The 21109-nt window shown below is 43.7% G+C and overlaps 1 protein-coding gene across 1 annotated transcript; it reads left to right on the top strand.

The window, feature by feature from the left end:
* Positions 1-1997: 1997 nt before the first annotated feature.
* On the top strand, positions 1998-4870 carry znrf1 (zinc and ring finger 1; the record flags this gene model as incomplete). Its single annotated transcript, XM_071547082.1, has 3 exons — positions 1998-2391; positions 3909-4071; positions 4753-4870. Coding segments are annotated over exons 1-3 (675 nt in total), but the record flags the coding sequence as incomplete, so codon positions are not given.
* Between the last annotated feature and the right edge of the window lie 16239 nt (positions 4871-21109).

Below are 21109 nucleotides of genomic sequence, written 5' to 3'. Positions count from 1 at the left end.
ATTTCCCTGTCAGTTGTGTGTGTGTGTGTGTGTGTGTGGGCCACTTCACAGTATTTTTGTATACTCAGCTTTGTTGCGTGTGTGTGTGCGTGCCTGAGAAAGAGACAGAGACCATTTATAGGCCTGCTGTCATTATAGGAGGATATATTAACGCCTATTGAAGTTAAGCACTTTGCCATAGTTTGCCTTATTGGGTAGCGAGGCCAAGAGGACTCCACAAGATTGACCGTGTGTTATTGCATGGAAACAAAAGGCCAAGCAACCAGCCTAATTGGACACACACACACACACACACACACATACAGTATGGGATTAGACCAAGTAATCCCATGCCAAATATGTGAGCCTGTAATCCCAATAATTTAACATATGGTGGACAAATCTGTGTATAACTTGGTACTGACAGCATTAGGCAGGCCTAATGAAGATAATGATAAAAGACAATGTTCCTCCATTCCTCCTGATTAACAGTAAACAAACTCTGGTGTATCAATTCACTAAACCTTAAGATATGGCAAAGTCCCTTTATCTAATGTCACTTATTACCAAAACCTCCAAATGAGTCATTCCTAGCATTCGGTGCCATTTGAGTCCCCATGACATAATATGGTATATTTTGTGTTTATGTAATCAGACTCAATTTCTGGGGACAAAGTGCAGCAATGACGAATGACTGACCACATATTATTATTATTTAGTCAGTGTGATAAATGATTAGATATAGGTAAGATGTGTCACTCTGAACATCTGTCTCTTCTTTGGGATAATGTGTGTATGTGTTACTTCACAACAGCATACATGGTACTAACAAGCACATTATGGGTTATGTTGAAAGGTATCACAGCTGTGTTAAAAATGACACATCCTTAAAGGGAACATTGGTCCTAACTGCTCCTCTAAATGTGATTTTCTATGTAGACATGGCTCCCAAATAGATCCCTGCCTGTTCTAGCTTGATCTTTGCTCTTCCCATTACAATGATAAAGACTAAAAGATGACATTTTGGTCTCTTAGGGCTAAGGTAGGCCTATATGTGGACTGCCACACCTTGCAAACCCACATGCGTCTAAAGGCCTCCCTGTGGAAAAGATAAAGCTATAGACAATCTCTAAACCCACTCCCCCCCCCCCTGATTGAGAATTCAAACAAACTGTATCTCCCTTCTCCCCGGCGCTGTCTCCTGTCCTGTCTGTATTTATGATCCGAGTTTGCGCACTGGGCGCCTCCATTGTCTGAGCCAGCAGCAGCAACAGCAGCAGCAGCGGCAGGAGCGGAGAAGAGCGGAGAGGAGCGGAGCGGAGCGCCGATCCGAGAGCGCAGGGGAGCGGCTCACTGTGACCCCGATCTCCGGTGATTCACGACCGCCCGGGAGTTGCGGGAAGGGGGGGGGAGAAAAACCTTACCGGACCGGACCGGACAGACAAGCGTCGTTTCACGAGACAGACCGTCGTGTCGGCGGTCAGACCGACAGCAACAGTTGTCACGATGTCCGCGATCAGATGAGGCGCGAGCAGCGGAGTGAACATTGCGGCGCTCGCTGTGATCCGGGGGCCGGGCGGGATAAACGTGTTGCTGCTGCTGCGTCCCCGCCTCGCGCTGATGTGACACACACCCGTCCCGATTACCTGGGAGATCAACGGGGAGTGTGAGACACGTCCGCGGCTCGTCGTTCCGGGGGTTCGGGCATCGTTTCAACTCGGTCACCCAGAGCCCCACGGTTGTGTCGAGGTTTTTTTCCCCCCTGTGCGGGCGAGGTGAATCCAGACGTCGGGGCTGGCTCATGTTCCGCTCGGCAGGGAAACGGGCTGTTGCGTCTGCGGAGAGTCAGAGCTGACGAGCCTGCCGAGACAGACAGACAGGCAGGCCGAGAGACAGACAGGAGCGAGGGGAGGGGGGCGACAGCCTGTGTCGGCTCTCTCGACCCCGTTGCGGATCGAGCCGAGCCCCCTCCCGCCTGTTTTCGCCGAGAACCCCCACCCATTCGCCTCCCGCTTTGGATGGGGGGAAAGCAGAGCACGGCGGGCCGGCCCCGGGGTGCTTTTCCCGGCGTCTCGACGGATGACAGCGCGGTGCCACCCTCGGCCCACTTCGGCCACTACCGGCCGAGCGGCACCATGGGCCTGCGGAGCCGCTCGGTGAGCTCCGTGGCCGGCATGGGCATCGAGCACAGTCCCGCCGTGCCCTTCGGCTTCTACACCCCCAGAGGGACGGACTCGGACCGAGCCGGAGGGGGGTCGGCGGGCACGACCGCCGCCCCCCACGGCACCGGCTACCAGGACACGGGGGGCGGAGGGCACCACACGGACGGGGTGCTCTATCTGGGGTCCCGGGGGTCGCTGGCTGACACCTTGCCCCTGCACATCGCACCCCGCTGGTTCAGCGCGCACAGCGGTAAGGGCGGTCATGCACATGCACACACACACACACACACACACACACACACGTATGCACGCGCACAAACACTCATCAAGCAGAATTTGGGTAATCTTGAAGGATTAATCAATAGACAAAACCATAGTCAATGCATTTCCCCTGGGGAGCAGCTCCATTCATTTACCAGACAAACACACACACACACACACACACACACACACACACACACACACTTTGCTTACTTGTAGGTAGCCTGCTGAATGACACCAATGCGGGTGCCATTAAATTTCACAGCTACCCAGGGAAGTTCACCCCAGCCTCAGGATGCTGTGTTAGTGTGTATGTGTTTGTGCCTGTGCGTGTGTGTGGGAGAGGGAGAGAGAGATTGAAAAGGGCAGAATGAGAGAACCAGCATGACTGTTGAGTTAAGGCTTAAAAACAAGCAGGCCTAGGTAAGGCAATGAGATCCCTGCTGGTTCTTATTAAATGCACAGCAACAGCAATATGAAAAAGACTGATATATGGGGCAGATATTGTCCTTTCATTAAAAACCAGATCTGGTCCAGACAGTGTGGTCCACCTCTGATATGATGCAGTTTGATTGCTTACATATGTATTGTAGAATTGATCAATACTACACTTGATTGTCTATGGGAGGCCCTGAACCCGACTTGATTCTAATGAGCCATTTTGAACACTGAATACTGTACTAATTTTTCTGCATGAAAACGATATTGAAATTCTGCAAAAAAAAAAAAAAAAAAAATATCAGTATCAAAGCCTTCATAACCTCGCATCGGCCCGAACCCTCGTACGAAACGATAGGTTATCGCGTCAGCTGAGGGGGAATTTTTTTTTTTTTTTTTTTTGCAGTGTGTGTGTGTGTGTGTGTGTGTGAAACGGGATCTGGTGATCACAGCGTCGCAGGGCGCGCTCGGTCTCGACTGTCACTGCTGCACCGTCTGCGTAGGTCATTCCTTGTTGTGTGAAATGACACTAATAAGCCTGTTGCCAAATCTGGCTGAGTCAATTAGCCTGCCGATTAGAGAGGGGGGGGAGGGGGGGAGGGGGGGCAGAGAGGATGGAGGGAGAGAAGGGGTTGGGAGGGGTGGGGTGGTGTGTGTGTGTGTGTGTGTGTGTGGGGTGTGAGGGGTGGTGGAGAGGAGGGAGGAGGGGGGGGGGGGGGGTTGTTCATGGTTATCATCGGCTTACCACTCGCTCCACAATATGTTTCTCCGTGTGACTGAGCCTGTCAGGCCGTGAGCCTCAGCTACACACACCCACACACACACACACACACACACACACACACACATATATCTATACACATACACACACACACAAATGTACATATACACTTGCTGCACACACACAGACACAAACACACACCGAGCAATAAAGTCCTCGAGGAAGATTATAGACACACTCTCCTCTCTCTCTCTCTCTTTCTCTCTCTCTCTCTCACACACACACACACACACACACACACACTCACACCGGGGCTCAGCCAGGTCCCCAGGCTCTCATTACCAAAGCCCTGACCGGCTCACAGCAGGAGAATAGCAAGTTGGACGTCAACATCTCGGCTGTTTTTTCCTTCCCTACATCGCCTAGCGACCCCGAATGTGCTTTCATATCAGTGGGAGGAGATGACACTGTGGGGACGGCAGGGCCAGCTCAGGAGAAAACTCAGGGAGGGTGAGACAGGTTAGAGAGAGACGGGCTGAACACAGAGGCCTTCAATATATACAGGCAACAAAATCTTGATGGAGGGATATGCCGGAATGCGTTGGTTTTAATGAAGAAATGCGTCTTTTTAGGTTCTCCTCTTTTGCTTATTTTTCACCGATCTTTCTTAGCTTGGTTAATGTTTTTCATATCAAAGACCCCTACTTTAGTCCACATTTGGGCCTCAGACCCCCATTTGATGAGATTTTGTGTCTCGGACCCAAATCTGAGAATATTTTTTATTGTTAGATATGATTTTGTCCAGAATTCCATGACTATCTGTATTGTAGCCAGAGATATAACAGTGAAACTATGATCAAAACAGTCATTCTTCTACATTTTCTAATTGTGTTAACTTCTTGTAAATGAAATAATGCTGAAGTTTAACAATTCATCAATTTGCCTGTGGACCCCCTGGAACCCCCTCATGGACTCCTGGTGGTCCCCGGACCCCACGCTGAGAAACACTGATTTATACAATATACAGGCAATACCAGCAGAAAAGGCTTCTCTTCAGAGACCAGCTTAGGAAAATCTTCTCGCAATATGTTGTTTTTTACACTATATTCTACAATATCGAGTCTGTGTGTTCATGTCTAAATTCCCCATTTGCCTGAAACTGGCTTTCCAATGATGTTTTTGGGCGTATAGCATTTGGGTGTGTCGTGTGGGCGTGGCCAGCAGTGAGCTGGTTGTGGCTATCAAGGTGAGGCTAGCGGCCGACAGAGCAGGAAGTCACAGTAACGACAACAATGGAGGAAAGCAGGAGGTAAAGAAAGAAAATCTCACCATGTAATAGGGGGTTGCTACTGTAGGGAGTTTTACCCCTATTCATCCATTTAGCGCTTTAATTGCATGGGCATGAACTTTGATATTCCTCAAAACAAATAAAGCACCAGCAGCTAGAAATAATCGCATTTATTTTATCATTGCAAGGACAGTCTTTATTCATTGAACATATATAGTTAATGTGATTATTAGGTCAACTTAAAGGATTTTGGTGTCTGCAAAAGTAAGTGACAGCACTTCCACCGTTTTTGTAGAATGACCCAAGATCGTTATCTCAGCTACAGTGGTAAGCAAAACATTATGATGTCACAGTGAAGTTGACCTTTGAACTTTTGGATATAAAATGTCATCACTTCATCATTTTATCCTATTAGACATTTGTGTGAAATTTTGTCATAATTAGTGTATGGATTCTTGAGTTATGGCCCAAAAACGTCTTTTGTGAGGTCACGGTGACCTTGGACTTTGACCTTTGACCACCAAATTCTAATCAGTTCATCCTTGAGTCCGAGTGGACGTTTGTGCCAGATGTAATGATATTCCCTCCAGGCGTTCCCTGAGATATCGCGTTCATGAGAATGGGACGGACGTGAGGTCACAGTGACCTTGACCTTTGACCTTTGACCACCCAAATCGAATCAGTTCATCCTTGAGTCCAAGTGGACGTTTGTGCCAAATTTGAAGAATTCCCCTCGAGGCGTTCCTGAGATATCGCGTTCACGAGAATGGGACGGACGGATAGACGGACAACCCGGAACTCTGGAATGCTGTGGGCTGCTTCTTCTAGAATAGTTCCAGTCTACTCTTAGGGCATTATCACACCTAGTAGGTTTGGAGCTGTCATTTCAAACCCTGGAGCGGTTTCCTCCTCAGGTGTGTTGGTTTGTTCAGATGAGAACACAGCGATCGGACCGAGACCTCGATGAGTGGGAGGTTTCTCGGTACGTTTCCAAACCGAATCTGGAGCTTTGTTTGGACCGAAGATGCGGTCCGACCGCGGTTCCGCCCCAACTGTAGAAAGCGCTGTGCATTACGGGTTAAACACGGGAAATGTGTTCAGTAGGGAAATCGAAAATGTTCACAGTGTCAGCAGAATCTTAAGTGAGAAGGTATCAATTATTTATTCAGAATCTCAGTCCATAAACAGTGGGATAATCCACAATTCCCGCAAAGAGTTTGACAGCAAATGCGATGATCCACGATTGTTTACCCGGGAAGAAGGTACTTTTCTCAACCTGATTTCTGACCGATGAAGGAAAAGACGAAATACGCTTTGCTTGAAATGGTAACCGAACTGATGCGTAGAACTCAACTCCCCCAGCCTGTCCTGGACGACCTTGGGTACTGCCCCCCGGGCGTCTGCCTCTGTTAACGTTCATTTGCATCAGTTCGGGCCGCGGCAATGCGATCGGTGGAGATGCGAGACACAAATGGGGGTTGCAGCCAAAAGGATCCAGCAAAAAAAAAAAAAAACAGCAATCGGAGCTGACTGGCGTCCAGAAGTACAAGTCGCTCTGAAACATCCGCTGAGTCAGACCGCACCGATCCAGACGGAGATTCCCCTCAGTGTTGGCGGCTTGCTGGATGAGGCTGACTTACAGCAGGACAGACCGCAGAGACATCCACCCGAATACCGAGACCTTCAAGAAATACCTTCAAGAATACCTACGAAGTGTGGTCCTCTACCTATCCCCAGTCGGAGCTGTAGGCCCTGGTCGGTTAACTCTTCGGAAACCGGGGCGATTCCGTGACTTTTGCCCCTGATTTTCTCGCAATATTTCACCCGTCCGTTCTGTCAGTGTTGACGAAGGCGTACGGGGGGAAAAAGGTCGGAAAACCAGCAAAACCGGCAGCCAACCCGGACTTCCCTCGGCGTGTCTCTGGCGTGCATCTGGTCCGCTCCTCCAGAAGGAAAGATCAAGGCTAGTCACTGGGAACATAGTGATTGCACAGTAAGCAATCTGGGGGGTCCAATCTGGTCGTGGAGACGTTCTTCAAGCCGCGCATGGTCACTCTGGAAGACATGTACGCATTCACAAAGCAATTTAAGCTAATCTGCTGACATGAGAATAATGACTTGTAGTAAGAAAGAGAGAGAGAAAAAGGCGTATGGGGGGGGGGGGGGGGGGTCACCCTGCCTTAAAGAGCTGCTAACCCTAAACGAATTTCATTAGTCTGGGTTTCAAAGAGGAGTTTTCATGTCCCATGATGGTCTAAATGCTGTTTGGACCAAAGACAAAGAGAGATCTATCCAGTGAAGCCTGACCAATTCACTGCATAGAGGCCATTCTTTCAGCCGCTATACAGCTATATATCAATAGGGCTATAATTGATTATTATATCTGCCTATTGACACTGGGATACTTACCTAAGCCTTTAGGAGACAAGCTTAGGAGGCCATAAGGAGGCCATATACATACATACAGTGCTTAATATTATGTTCTTGTTTGTATAGCACGAGAAAGAGCATACGGAGAGAAAAATACTCAGGCCTTGACCTTTATATTCACAAAGGGGTTGTTGCTGACATAGGGAGGGATTGTTGTTGACATATACACACTCGTGCACACACACACACACACACACACACACACACACACACACGTACAGTCCACTCCTGGATGGATTCTCAGAAGATACTCAGCTCTGCTGTGTTGAGAACACTTAGCCCTTCACTCTCTGTGCTTCTCTGTAAAATGGCTGTTAATCAGGCGGGCCACAGGTGCCTCTCCCCCCTGTTTGCCCTTGGGAGGTTAGTGCATTGTGTGTGTGTGTGCATGTGCATGTGTGTGTGTGTGTGAGAGGGAGAGAGAGAGGGAGAGAGACAAAGAAAGAAAGAGTCTAAACCGTCGTCATAGGAGAGAACAGATTGTCTCTTTAAAATTCAAGACGAAGGTCGGTGGTGATGCAGAAGAGTGTGTGTGTGTGTGTGTGTGTGTGTGTGTGTGTGTGTGTGTGGGGCGATGAACATCTATTCAGATGTTAAGAGATGCGTTTACTAGGCTAATGTTAATCACGACACAGACCAGTAAGAGCCTATTGCCACCGCATCTGTAATGTAGCCTCATGTGGTCTCCCCCTTGAGATCGCATGCACTCACGCACACATACTGTCCACACACTCAAACACACACGCACACACACACACACACACACACAGCACGTAGAGAGCAGTGGCAGTCAAGTTGCCTCTCCTTCTCATCCATCTCATCCATCTTTGGTCCTGTGCAGGTAGAGGTCAGACAAGCCACGCCGGGGGCAGATTAAATGGCTGCTCCCCTCATTCAGCAACATGAATGGGTTGGAAGATTTATCCTTCATTCATGTTTTTTTGGTTTTTTTTTACAGCAGCTTCATCCGCCGACAGAACATATGGCCGCTCGCATCTGTGGGAACGAGAACTCATAGGGAGGATTTGTCTGTAGTCGATAGGGTATTTAGCCACAAAACGCGGCTGGGATTTTGTTTTTGTGTTTTTAAATGGGGTGGGGGGGGGGGGAGAGAAGCGGTCTGCAGGGCCCCAAAAACTGGCACCCGCCAAAGCGCCACATGTTGGTAACATTTGTCTTTGGCAGATAAATCAATAAGTGTCTTTCCCGCCATACTGGCTGGTAACCATTAGAGTACAATAACATTTGAATGCCTGTCTGAGTTCTGCTGTGCTTCGTGATGAATCACAAACCGGATCCAGTGAAGTTTGAAGTTTTAAATGAACACGCAATACCTGATTCTGTACATTAAAGGAATAGTTCACCCAAAGATGAAAATTGTGTCATCATCTACTCACCCTCATGCCAGTTGAAACACAGGTGGAGTTTGTCCATATAACTGGCATGAGGGTGAGTAGATGATGACAGAATTTTCATTTTTGGGTGAACTATTCCTTTAAATAGCACTGAAAATGGTATTTCAATGCAAAATGCACTGTATACTGATTATTTTGCCTGGTAAAACTTGCAGGATTTTCCTCCTCTTCCTGTATGTTAATTGTCGTTTCGGGGTTAAGATGCAGAACAGATAAAGCAGATAAATATCTTCGTTCTGACTTTAAACTGCATTAATATACTGCAGATCCTGTATATTGATATAGACGAGAGGAGGATATCCATTTATGTAATAGATATCCTCCTCTCTTGATGGTTGGCAGGGACATTTTTCATTGGAAGAAGATGGATACTGCAGATAATGTAAACAGCTTTAATTTCTTGCTTCAGAAAATATATTAATATATTATATAAGGAGGGTAAGATGTAGGCCGGTAGCTGGATCGTCGTTCTTACATGCTGAATTCCTTCCCTATGCCCAGAGCGATTACATTGGATCGCACCGTTGACCAATCAGATTGCTTGATTGCAACGACTCACGGTATAAGGTGACACATGTACTTTGATTGCATTGATTAGTCAGAGAAACAAAGCCTTTGAATTCATTTTAAGCGTTTTGCTTTTTTGCTTTTTTCTCGGCCTTTGTGCGCCAAATAGCCGGTGTTTGCCCTTTTTCGGTCGCTCGCGATCGGTCCCAATGTTCCCGATCCAGCTGTCAGCGGGGAGTATGAGAGGTTGGACAGTTTGACAAGGGCTGGACCTGGAGACCTGTCACTAAAGGCTGGAGTCCCTGTAATTAGTATGTCGACAAAAGAGACAGATGTGACAGAATGAATAGGCCGGAAGAGAGACAGACAGAGTGAATGAATCATCAAAGAAACAGACAGAAAAGAATAAATCTGTTCGATGTGGGCTGTAGTCGCTAGAATGTGACTGGGTGAATAGGCAGGGAGACAGACAGAGAGACAGACAGACATGGGATGTAGTGGAGGGTAAAGCCACCTAAACTCAGTTTACCTTTTCACACTGACATAAACCTTTACGACCTAAATTCATATCATAGTAAGTGGCATAACGCTGATTTATGTGATATGAAGATAGGGTCTTTTAAGGGGAAAATGCATAAATTAATGCTTTGCTGGATTTGATTTTTATTTTTTTTGGTGGTGATTTGCCTACTTGAGGTCATAATATACTCCCCTTTTGGAGTCATTCCTATATTCCCAGGGTCCTATGTTCCCAAGGTCCTATGTTCCCCAGTTCTACATATGTGCTCTCCCAGGGTCCTATGTTCCCACGGTCCTATGTTCCCATGGTCCTATGTTCCCAGGGTCCTATGTTCCCAGGGTCCTATGTTCCCAAAGTCCTATGTTCCTAAGGTCCTATGTTCCCACGGTCCTATGTTCCCAAGGTCCTATGTTCCCAAAGTCCTATGTTCCCAGGGTCCTATGTTCCCAGGGTCCTATGTTCCCAGGGTTCTATGTTCCCAAGGTCCTATGTTCCCAAGGTCCTATGTTCCCAGGGTCCTATGTTCCCCAGCTCTATATAGCACATATTGGGAACCTGAAAAAGATGTTCCCCAGCCCTGTATTCGCTTAATATGGTTAGTTAGGGTTAGGGTTAGGTTGGTTGTGTGCAGATGTTTACCCAGAGCTCTGACCACAACTGTTTCACAGAACAGAAGGGCTTTTTATCAGAGCTATCCAGGTTAGGCACAGGCCATCCACCGTTATTTGACTGCACTTCTGATCCTTCTGACTTTGGAGTAGAAAGTAGTATTATCCCAATATGGGTTAGGGTTAGGGTTAAACATAGGACCCTGGGAACATAGATACGCTCCCCTCCTTTTTATTTACCACTACATGACTCAACTGATGGAAGACAGATAAACACACAGTCAGACAGGTAGTCAGTAGGCTTGGGCTGATATTCTATAATATCGACATTCGATAATATCGAATATCGTGATATTTCTGCGATATTTTTGACGGTATCAAATATGGCCTTTGTACGGCCAAGAACGGCCGTGCTTGCAATTATTTTTTTAATGCCGTTATCTTGAGATCACGAGTTAATTATTTTGTTATCTCGAGATAACAAAGCTCGTTTTCTCGAGATAACGGGTTAATTTATCTCGTTATCTCGAGAAAACAAAAGGCCGATGTCTCGAGATACTTAAATCAGTTGCTACAATTGTCAAGACGCCATCTATGCATGCTGGCATGGCACTCCTGATCTCTGATAAACATTAATAAGTAATAAGAGGAAACAACATTTTGTTTTCTCGTGATAACGGGTTGATTATCTCGTTATCTCGAGATAACAAAGCTCGTTTTCTCGCGATAACGAGATAATTAACTCGTGATCTTGAGATAACGGCATTAAAAAGAATAATTGCAAACACGGCCGTTCTTGGCTTCTGTACCTTTGTTTCCTCCAATACTTGAATAGTAAGATACATTTTTTTTGCCTAGAAACTAATTTAGAATAAATAAAATAAAAATACTGGCGGTACAGTCTTGCAATATAACATTTTGGATATCGCCCAAGTCTAGTAGTCAGAATAAATTAGCAGGGCAGCAGACCAGTGGAGAGACAGACTGGCTGACCGATAGCCAGGCAGGCAGACAGAGACAGGATAAGACAGACAAACAGGCAGACAGACAGGTTAGATCCTACCCCCAACCCAAAGACAACTGGCTGTACAGTACAAGCCAGTGCTTTACCAAGCCTTTGATCAGTACATCTATCAGTCACCCACGATGCGTCCGTCAGACCAATGGGCCTCTCGTCCTCCTGCCCTCTTATTGATACAACCTGCCAATACAGCATCAGTGCTTAATCAATACAGCATTTACACTCCACCTCTGACCAATAAGTTTCATCCCAGCTGACCTTGGCTGCAAATTTCCTCATGCTAGGAGTCGAAAAGCACTTTATACGGCTTAATAATATGGCCTGTGTGGATAGAATAGAATAGAATAGAATAGAATAGAAGCTTTGCAGCTGTGTCACAAATTGCCCAGCAGCCTCGTGCCACTAGAGCAGTGGTTCTCAACGTGGGGTCTGGGGACTTCAGCATTATTTCATTTACAAGAAGTTTCATTTACAAGGCGCAATTAGAGAATGTAGAAGAATGACTGTTTTGGTCAAAGATTCTCTGTTATCTCTCTACCTACAATACAGATAGTCATGGAATTCTGGACAAAATCATATATATATATATATATATCATATATTCTCAGATTTGGGTTTGAGAGACAAAGTCTCATCAAATGGGGGTCCTTGATATGAAAAAGGTTGAGAATCACTGCATTAGAGAACTGGCTGAGCACAAGTTTAAATCGATAACAACCAGGAGGCTAGCTCAAAAAGTTTGTTGTGATGTGGGTGTAGGTCAATTCAGTAATGTAATAAGTGAAAGTGAACAGTCTGCTGAAGTAGATTTGTTTCCAAATGTAGTTTACTGTGACTCAGTAAACTGTCTTGTCTTTAGCCCTAGTCTCTACTCCAAAACACTCTGAACAAGCTGTTAGCTAGCTAACTAGCCAGCAGGCTCATTTAGCAAAGCAACCAATGTTAAAGGAACACTTTGGCATTTTTTAACCTTATCTCCATATATTGGTCCTCACTAATACATAATGGAATGTATACGCTAATGTATACATTCCAGGGGTTAAATTACTTTATACTTCGCAAATACAAAGTGTAATTTTTGGGCATTCATGCTTTTCATACATTTTAGAGATTTGGAAAATGTTTCTAATTTGTTTTTAAAGGCTGTTAAACAGGGTTGTGTTTTGCAATATTTACATTTGTGTATAAAATATTTTGCCAAAATAATTCAATTATTCATTAAAAATTCTATATTTCTATCTTCTATAAACATTCAAAATTTGACATTTTCTAGTAGAAATGGTGATAGAACCTCAATGCTAGATTTAATCCATAAATTCAAATTAGACCAAAAATTAGTGTGAGTAATATTACAGTGAAAAATTAAATGATCTGTTGTCTCTACCTCTGTATTACAAAATTGACAAGAATTACAGTCTATTCCAGAATTACAGAAATTCACTAGAGGGGTAAATTTCATTGTTTTTTTCCCCCTTTAATTTACTATTTCTTTTCTCTTTGTTTTGTTTTTGTTTTCTCTATTTCCTTTTGATTGTCTTTGACACATATGCACTGTACTCAGCTTACTCTGGTGATATAGAAAGAACTGTCATTGCCAATTTGTTGTATATTTGAAGAAAAAAAAAAATCCCAGCTGATGACATCATCGCCAGGTGAATTTTGGGACCCACAGCCCGTCTCCGAGACACAGAGCGAGTAGACAGACATGGTGCCGTCTCACAGCATGTATTAGTGAGGACCAATATATGGAGATAAGGTTAAAAAATGACTTGACTTCTGATTGGCTGAGCTGATTACATTTGAGTGTTACATGGCTGCTGATTGGCTGAGTTGATTACATAATAGTGTTACATGACTGCTGAATGGCTGAGCTGACTACAGTGTAGTTTTACATGACTGCTGATTGGCTGAGCTGACTACAGGCGGGTGTTACATGACTTCCGATTGGCCGATATGACTAAATTTGAGTGTTACATGGCTGCTGATTGGCTGAGCTGACTTAAAAAAAAACTGGAGTGGCAAACATGCCCATAGTTACATACATAGACACAAAATACATACAGTTTTACTCTTTTCTACACATACACACATATAGGCCTGGCCGATGTGTATATACACACACACGGACACACGCACATACACATACATGTAGATAAACACACACATTTCACACCTACACAAACACACAAATGTGCATGTTCGCATACACACACACACACACACACACACACACACCAGATTAAAAGGTGAACCAGTGGCTCCTTTCACGATGTTGGGTGTAATCTCCTGCCTGGGAGTTCACTCACCCATCAGAGGTGCAAAGCAATTACTCAGCAACCCCATCACTCTCTCTCTCTCTCTCTCTCTCTCTCTCTCTCTCTCTCTCTCTCTCTGTCTCTCTCTCTCTCTCTCTCTGTCTCTCTCTGTCTCTCTCTCACAGAGCGGATGTCTGCCATGCTATTGTTCTCAGATTAGAGAGGCATAAGCAAATCTTCCACTTCTATACACAGGCGCTTTATAATTTAAATGTAAATAGTGATAAAAACAAATCACGCGTCTGGATGGACACACACACACACACACACACACACACACACACACACACACACACATTTGTGTTATTGTGTTATTATTCCCTAACACTTACCTCCTACTTATCCCTTAACACTATGCATAAACTTAATCCTTACCCTAACCTAAAACTGATTCTAACCTTAAAGGAATACAGCAAGCTTTGGGGAGATAATCAATTTCAACATTAAGTGATGAGAACATAAACACCAAAATCACCTGTGTGTCCCCGGTAGATCATTGGCTCTGGTGCTCCATGCTAACACTTCAGCATACACTATTTTGAGTCATAATGTTTGGGTTTTTCTTTCTTAAGATTTTTGTTTTCTTTTTGCATTTTTAACCTATTAGACAGAAGTTGAGACACGAAAGATTGGGAGAGAGAGAGGGATGACATGTGAGCCACCAGGATGCCCATTTTGAGTCATAGTTAATCGGTAACACTTTACAATAAGGGTATATTAATTAAGGGTTAGTTAATGCTTAATTAACAGTTAACTAATGTGTCTGTAACCATTTACTAATGGTGCTCATGTTAACTAAGGTATTAATTTATACATTATTTAATAGTCATCTTTATAAACTATTAATGTATAAATTAATACCTTAGTTAACATGAACACCATTAGTAAATTACACATTCATGAACTGCTAATTAAGGGTTAGTTAATGCTTATTAAGCATTAACTAACCCTTATTCAGCATTAACTAACCCTTATTCAGCATTAACTAACCCTTATTCAGCATTAACTAACCCTTAACTTAGTGTACCCTTATTATAAAGTGTTACCAGTTAATCTCAAACAGTATGTTGCATGCTTTACCAGATATCCGCCATTACCTTAGCTGTTGAATGGATTCAACCACAAGTGGGAGTTGCTGCATGTAAACAGAGCCCCTGAAACACCCACTTTTGTATCATATTTTGTGTGAATTTTACTGCTCTCCTACACAAAACCGCCGGACTTGCATATAATTTAAAATGACTTACCACTTAGCCTTAGAGCTAATACAAGTTCTTATTTTCTCACTTTTGAGATAATGCTAGTGGCTACTATCACTCAACATAGTGTATGCTAAAGTGTTAGCATGGAGCGTACTATCACTCAATGCTACAGTGTTAGCATGGAGCCTAGTATCACTCAACATAGTGTATGCTAAAGTGTTAGCATGGAGCCTACTATCACCCAATGCTACAGTGTTAGCATGGAGCCTAGTATCATTCAACATAGTGTACGCTAAAGTGTTAGCATAAAGCCTATCACTCAACATAGTGTATGCTAAAGTGTTAGCAACTTCCTGCAATTTGACATGTAGATACGATTTTGGACTTGTTTTTGTAATTTAGTAATGACTTAGTATTATTTAATAATTATTATATTATTATATTAGGGTAAGTAGCCTATATGTATTGAGAGACTTCAATGTACTGCTCTTGTGGTTATTGAAAATTAGATTCTCCCTCATTCACTCACTATTGTAACTCACCCTATTCAGTGGTTTATCACCTCTCCTTCTTTACCTCCACTGCTACTGTTCCCGTCTCCTTTTCTTCTCCTCTTTGACACTTTTCCCTCATATTCTTCATAATTCTCCTTTATGTTCTCTTTTTTTCTTCTCTCTCTTCTGTCCCCGACCTACTCACCTTTTATTTTTCTCCTCTCTCCTTTTATGCTCTTCTCTTTTTATCGTCTCTGGTTATTTGTCTCCACTTTCCGCCGTCTCCTTTTATTTCTCCTCTCAACTCTTTTGTTCCCCTCTTGTCTCCTCTCACTGTAATCCCCTCCTCTCCCCCTTTCATTAATTTCTCCTGGCCTCTCTTCTGTTTCCTCCTGTTTTATTCGTCCTCTCCTCTCCCTCTCTCTTTATTTTTTCCAATTCTCACCTCTCCTTTTAGTGTTCTTTTATTCCTCTTCTCCTTTTATTCTTGTCCTCCTATCTTCTCTGTGTTCATCACTTTTCTCTTAATCCTGCCCTTCTTTCTTCTCCACATCTCTTCTTTACTTCCTAGTCTCTACTCACAGAACTATAGGGAGCCGAAGGTTGACTAGCAGCTAAGTGGCTAACATGATTTTCCATTGACCACAAAGTAGTATGCGTTACTGCAACTAAACAAAGCAACTCATGGTGTTGAGATTCACCGGCACACTGTGTAGCATACACTTTTAGACGATTTGCATGTTTCTGTTATTTTAGAGCGAAGAAACGTACAGAAAAGAGTTAACGATGGAGAACTGCAAAGTAGTTTTCACCTCTAGCTAGCTAGCTACAGCATTCCGACTAGCTAAACGGCTAGTAGTGTAGTTTGGTAACTACTTTTGTCATTCTTGTAAGTAATACTGAATGGATTTTTGTGAAATGAAGCCAAGTTGATGCTTACTACGATTAAAGCCATATTGCTTATATGAAATATACACTGATATACGGTTGACGGATGTGACATCAACTTCGGCTTCCTGTTCCATGGTGGATCAAAAATGAATTTGAAAGCCACATAGGCTACAATATTTGAGATCGAAATATTCTTACCTTGATATGAACTAATGAATGAATAAGCTAAATAGTAGGTCAATAAAACGTCTGATCAGATGGTTAGCGACAGCTTAGCTAATGTTAGAAGTTTATAGTCTAAGCCAGTGATTCTCAACCTTTTTCATATCAAGGACCGCTAACTTAGCACACATTAGAACCACAGACCCCCATTTGATGAGATTTTGTCTCTCAGACCCAAATCTGAGAATATTTTTATTTTATTTTTATTATTATATTATTATTATATTATTAATATTTTTATTTTATTATCATATCTATGTCAGATATGATTCTGTCCAGAATTCCATGACTATCTGTATTGTAGGTAGATAGATAACAGTGAAACTATGATCAAAATAGTCATTCTTCTGCATTCTCTAATTGTGTTAACCTCTTGTAAATGAAATAATGCTGAAGTTTAACAATTTATCAACTTGCTGGGGACCCCCTGGAACCCCCTCAAGGACCCCTGGTGGTCCCCGGACCCCACGTTGAGAAACACTGGTCTAAGCTATTGTACACAACTTCATGCTCCACTGGTTTGATAGAGACCGGAAGTCAGACTAGACCGCTTTACCTGCTGAGAATCTCCCAGACAATCTATATGACCTATTCTACATAATCCAATCTCGGAACCCATCGTCTATCGGTCTGACGACGATTAGACTCTGGGGGGGGGGGCGACGGCCAATATTTCGGGGGTTTCCGGTGTAGCCAGCGGACATCCGGGACCAAGACTTCCTCTTCCTCCTCTTGTTCACAGTCCGATTAGCAACTTGAGACGCGAGAATGGAGTCGGGAGTTGAGTGACGACGTCTACGTTTCTCCACACGATACACAAACATCGATACTTTCTGTAGGTGTTTTCGGTCCGGACGACATTTCGGCTAATCTCTAGAAACAGATATCTGCATATGAGATGTCGTCTCTCGACTCCGACTCCATTCTCGTGTCTTTCTCAAGTCAAGAAACCCCGAAATATTGGCCGTCGCCCCCAGAGTCTAATCGTCGCCAGACCGATAGACGATGGGTTCCGAGATTGTACCTAATCTAACTTGGTCCTCGTATCCTCCCATATATACTGCAATAGCGCACACACACACACACACACACACACACAGACAGACAGCAAGTAAATGTGACTGTTGATGCGTGAAGTACGCGGTACACATAAGGACACACAGGCACAATTAGAGCGACTCAGATCCATACAGTTGGGTGTTGTGGCTGGATTTCATGGCCAAGTCTTTTAGGAACATGGGGATTGGAGAACATCTGTGCCGCTGAACTGTCTGGTTGCGGGATTCAAGAATATAGGTCAGCGCTGCAATTTATTTCTGTTTCCTCTCCCCTCTCTCTCTCTCTCTCTCTCTCTCTCTCTCTCACACACACACACACACACACTCTCTCTCTCTCTCCATCTTTCCTTGTCTCTTTCCTCCCTGTTAGCTCAGCACAGTGGGTACACAGAGGAAGCAGAGGCGTGTGAGGACACAGACACACACACACACTCGCACACACACACACATTCTGCATACATGCAAGGGCAAAAAAGGACAGAAAAGAGTACAGAACGAGAGGATGAGCAAGAGAGGATTGAATGAAAGAGAAGACTACAAGGGGGAGGTTTAGGGAGGGCTTCGGTTGCCGTGACAACCACGTAGCTGCCTGTCACTGCTGTTTTCGAGACGTGCGCGCCCACGTGCACGCTCTCTCTCTCACACACACACACACACACTTGCACATGCACGCTCCCTTCAGCTTTGCAAATGTCGCCTCCACCCGCACAACTCCCTTTCTTCCAATCCTCACTTTGTCCATGAACACACACACACACACACACACACAAATGCTGTATACACACACAGATTTGCAGAGAAAGAAGCGGAGCATGAGGTCAGGCAAGAAAGAGAGAGAGAGAGGCACCAAGAGGCAAGGTAAACCGGGAGAGATCTGAGAGAGACAGTCTGAAAAGAGAGTAGATTATTGACGTGTTCCCTTACAGGTCCTCGTTTTTAAAAACCCCTTCTGCTGCTTCCCTTTCTTTTCCTTTCCGTCTCAAGGCTTCATCAAGGGTGCATCAGTCGTGTGCGTGTGCGTGTGCGTGTCGACACCATATGTAATCGCGAGCGGTGGGACAATTACCTAGCAGCGAGCGCGCACCCGGTCGGTCACCGTGATAGGCGGTGGGCACGGCGACCGTTGCCATGGGCAGCGCCTCCATGGCGTCACGGCAGAGCAAAAGAGAGACTTTCTAAAGATAAACCTTCTGACTTCTGCGGCAAGCACAACAGGCTGTTCGTGTTCGTGCCTGATGAATGTCTGCAGGCTGATTTTCACATCTTTTTTTTATCAGCAATATTAAAGGAATAGTTCACCCAAAAATGAAAAATTCTGTCATCATCTACTCACCCTCGTGCCAAATGAGACACAGGTGAAATTTGTCCATATAACTTACAGGGAGGTCGCAGCACAACTTGGTAGCAGCCTTCTCCAAAACAACTGAAGTCAATGGGGACCTGTTCTTTAGAGTTCCAAAACAAAAACAGCCAATCACACTGTGAATAGAAAGACCTATACACCATTATTTGTTGCAAGTCAATCAGCTGTAGTTAAGATTTGCACTAAATGATGGTGTAAATATACTGTAGGTCTTTTTGGAACTCTGAAGAACTGGTCCCCACTGACTTCAGTTGTTTTGGAGAAGGCTGCTATGGAGTTGTGCTGGCAGCCTCCCTGTGTGTTATATGGACAAACTTCACCTGTGTTTCAACTGGCATGAGGGTGAGTAGATGATGACAGAACTTTCATTTTTGGGTGAACTATTACTTTAAAGGAAAACTCCACCCTTGGATACTACTGTTAGATATCTTCAATCTGTGATCTTCAATGCATTCCAGGAGTGATTTTGTGATGAAGTGTTGTAATTTACTCTTTTTGGGGTACCCACTTTCCCTCGACCTGCCTTGTCTACTTCTACTTCAGTTAGTGATTTCATACGTTTCGCGAAATGGGGTGCAAACTTGTTGTTGTTTATCAAAGGTGGGCATATGGGCATAAAAATATAGCTAGCTGGCCTACTAGCTTGTCTAGGATCGTGGCCAAGCCCCTTACTCAAAATGCCTTGCCTTGTGGCTGCATTGCATTCTGGTCAATTGAGGCTAACACCAGTAGAGAAATTGCTCTCTCTCCTCTTCTACGATGGATTTCTCCCTGTGTGATTGTTGAACGTCTCTTGGTGCAAAATGGCGACTCTAGAAAGAAGCCCTCGCTCTTTGATTCTGAGGGACTGACACCAAAACCTGACGTTTACCGCTGAGGTTTTAGATAGTTACAAAAAAATCTGATATTAAATTCCACTGTATCTCCGCTGGAAATGCCTCGATGTGACGTCACATCATCTACATTTGGCCAGTTATCCACAGGAATAAGAAAAATACACCAATCAAGGGAATGGACCCAGAATTACATTGCCAGTAGTTGTAGAGCTTTGGGTTGGGTTCTCCTTTATCTCATTACTCTTTGTCTATCCCTGTACCACTGATATATTTGAAGAAATCCATGCAGCCTCCACTGTTTGCTCCTAAAGCACAGCAAGATGCCAATTTTCATTACTACTTGTGTTGTCGCAAGCATTCTACTATAGCTTGTACTTGCCACATCGGTGGCATTTTGGGTATGCGAGAACTCCACCAATGACATTGACATTGAGAACTTTCCCCTGCTCTTCTTTCACCTCTGATTTAACACCACCGTCAACAAACCAAAACCCATGTTTATCTGTCACATACTGTCAGTATACTTGTATAGCAAAAAGCTCAAACAGCTCCAAGTATTAAAAAAATGGTTTAATCCAGTTATTCACTTTGTAAACGAAGCCAGTAGTGGGGCAACAGCATTTCCAAAGAGTGTCTGTACTTGACTGAAATATCCACATTTTTAATGGTGGTGCAAAATGGCATCTCAGGTTAAAACGCATCATTCAACATAGAAATTCTATATCTGAAATGAAAATCAGCAAAAAATTGAATATTTTGAAAAACTGTCCCCAGATAATAAAATTATTCTGTTCAATCAAGAACTAATCTGAATCTAAGTTTCTTAAAAAAATACAGTGCAAAGCCAATTTCTTTTGGAAAAAATAATTGCTACAAACCACTACAAAGTAGCACAACAGAATATGAAATGGGAAAAAATTTGCTCTAGTGAAGAGTGGGACTATATAAAACTCTAAATACGCTCTAGCTGTCACATGTATATTTCAGTTTCTAAATGTACTGGTACTGTCAATCTAATTATTTGAATTACTGAAGGGATCCTATTATTTTGATTTTGTCTTTTTTATTTTTGTTTACTTTTTTTTATTTTTTTGTGAGGATATATTGTCATGTCATCATATTGTCATGTGTGTTATGTGTATTATTTGTCTGTAATAAAAAAAAAAAAAAGTATATTCATGACAATGCGTGACATTGATGTAGATACAGAAAAAGTTGGGTTTTTTTTTTTACCTTTGAATCAACTTAAGGTTACACCTAAAAAGGAAATTAAGCTCAGTCTGGGTTTAAACAATTAAGACAGTGGCAGTCTAATCATGGCAAAAAAACTCTGGCAAATGAATCTAATTTCTTAGCAGCCATATGCATCTATATGCAT

The sequence above is a fragment of the Centroberyx affinis genome, unplaced genomic scaffold (assembly GCF_046629955.1).
Source record: "Centroberyx affinis isolate AG114_WGS23_722 - 3 ecotype Tasmania unplaced genomic scaffold, CSIRO-AGI_Caff_v1 ptg005652l_1, whole genome shotgun sequence".
NCBI classification, from domain to species: Eukaryota; Metazoa; Chordata; class Actinopteri; order Beryciformes; family Berycidae; genus Centroberyx; species Centroberyx affinis.
This window is presented reverse-complemented; position numbering and strand designations above follow the sequence as displayed.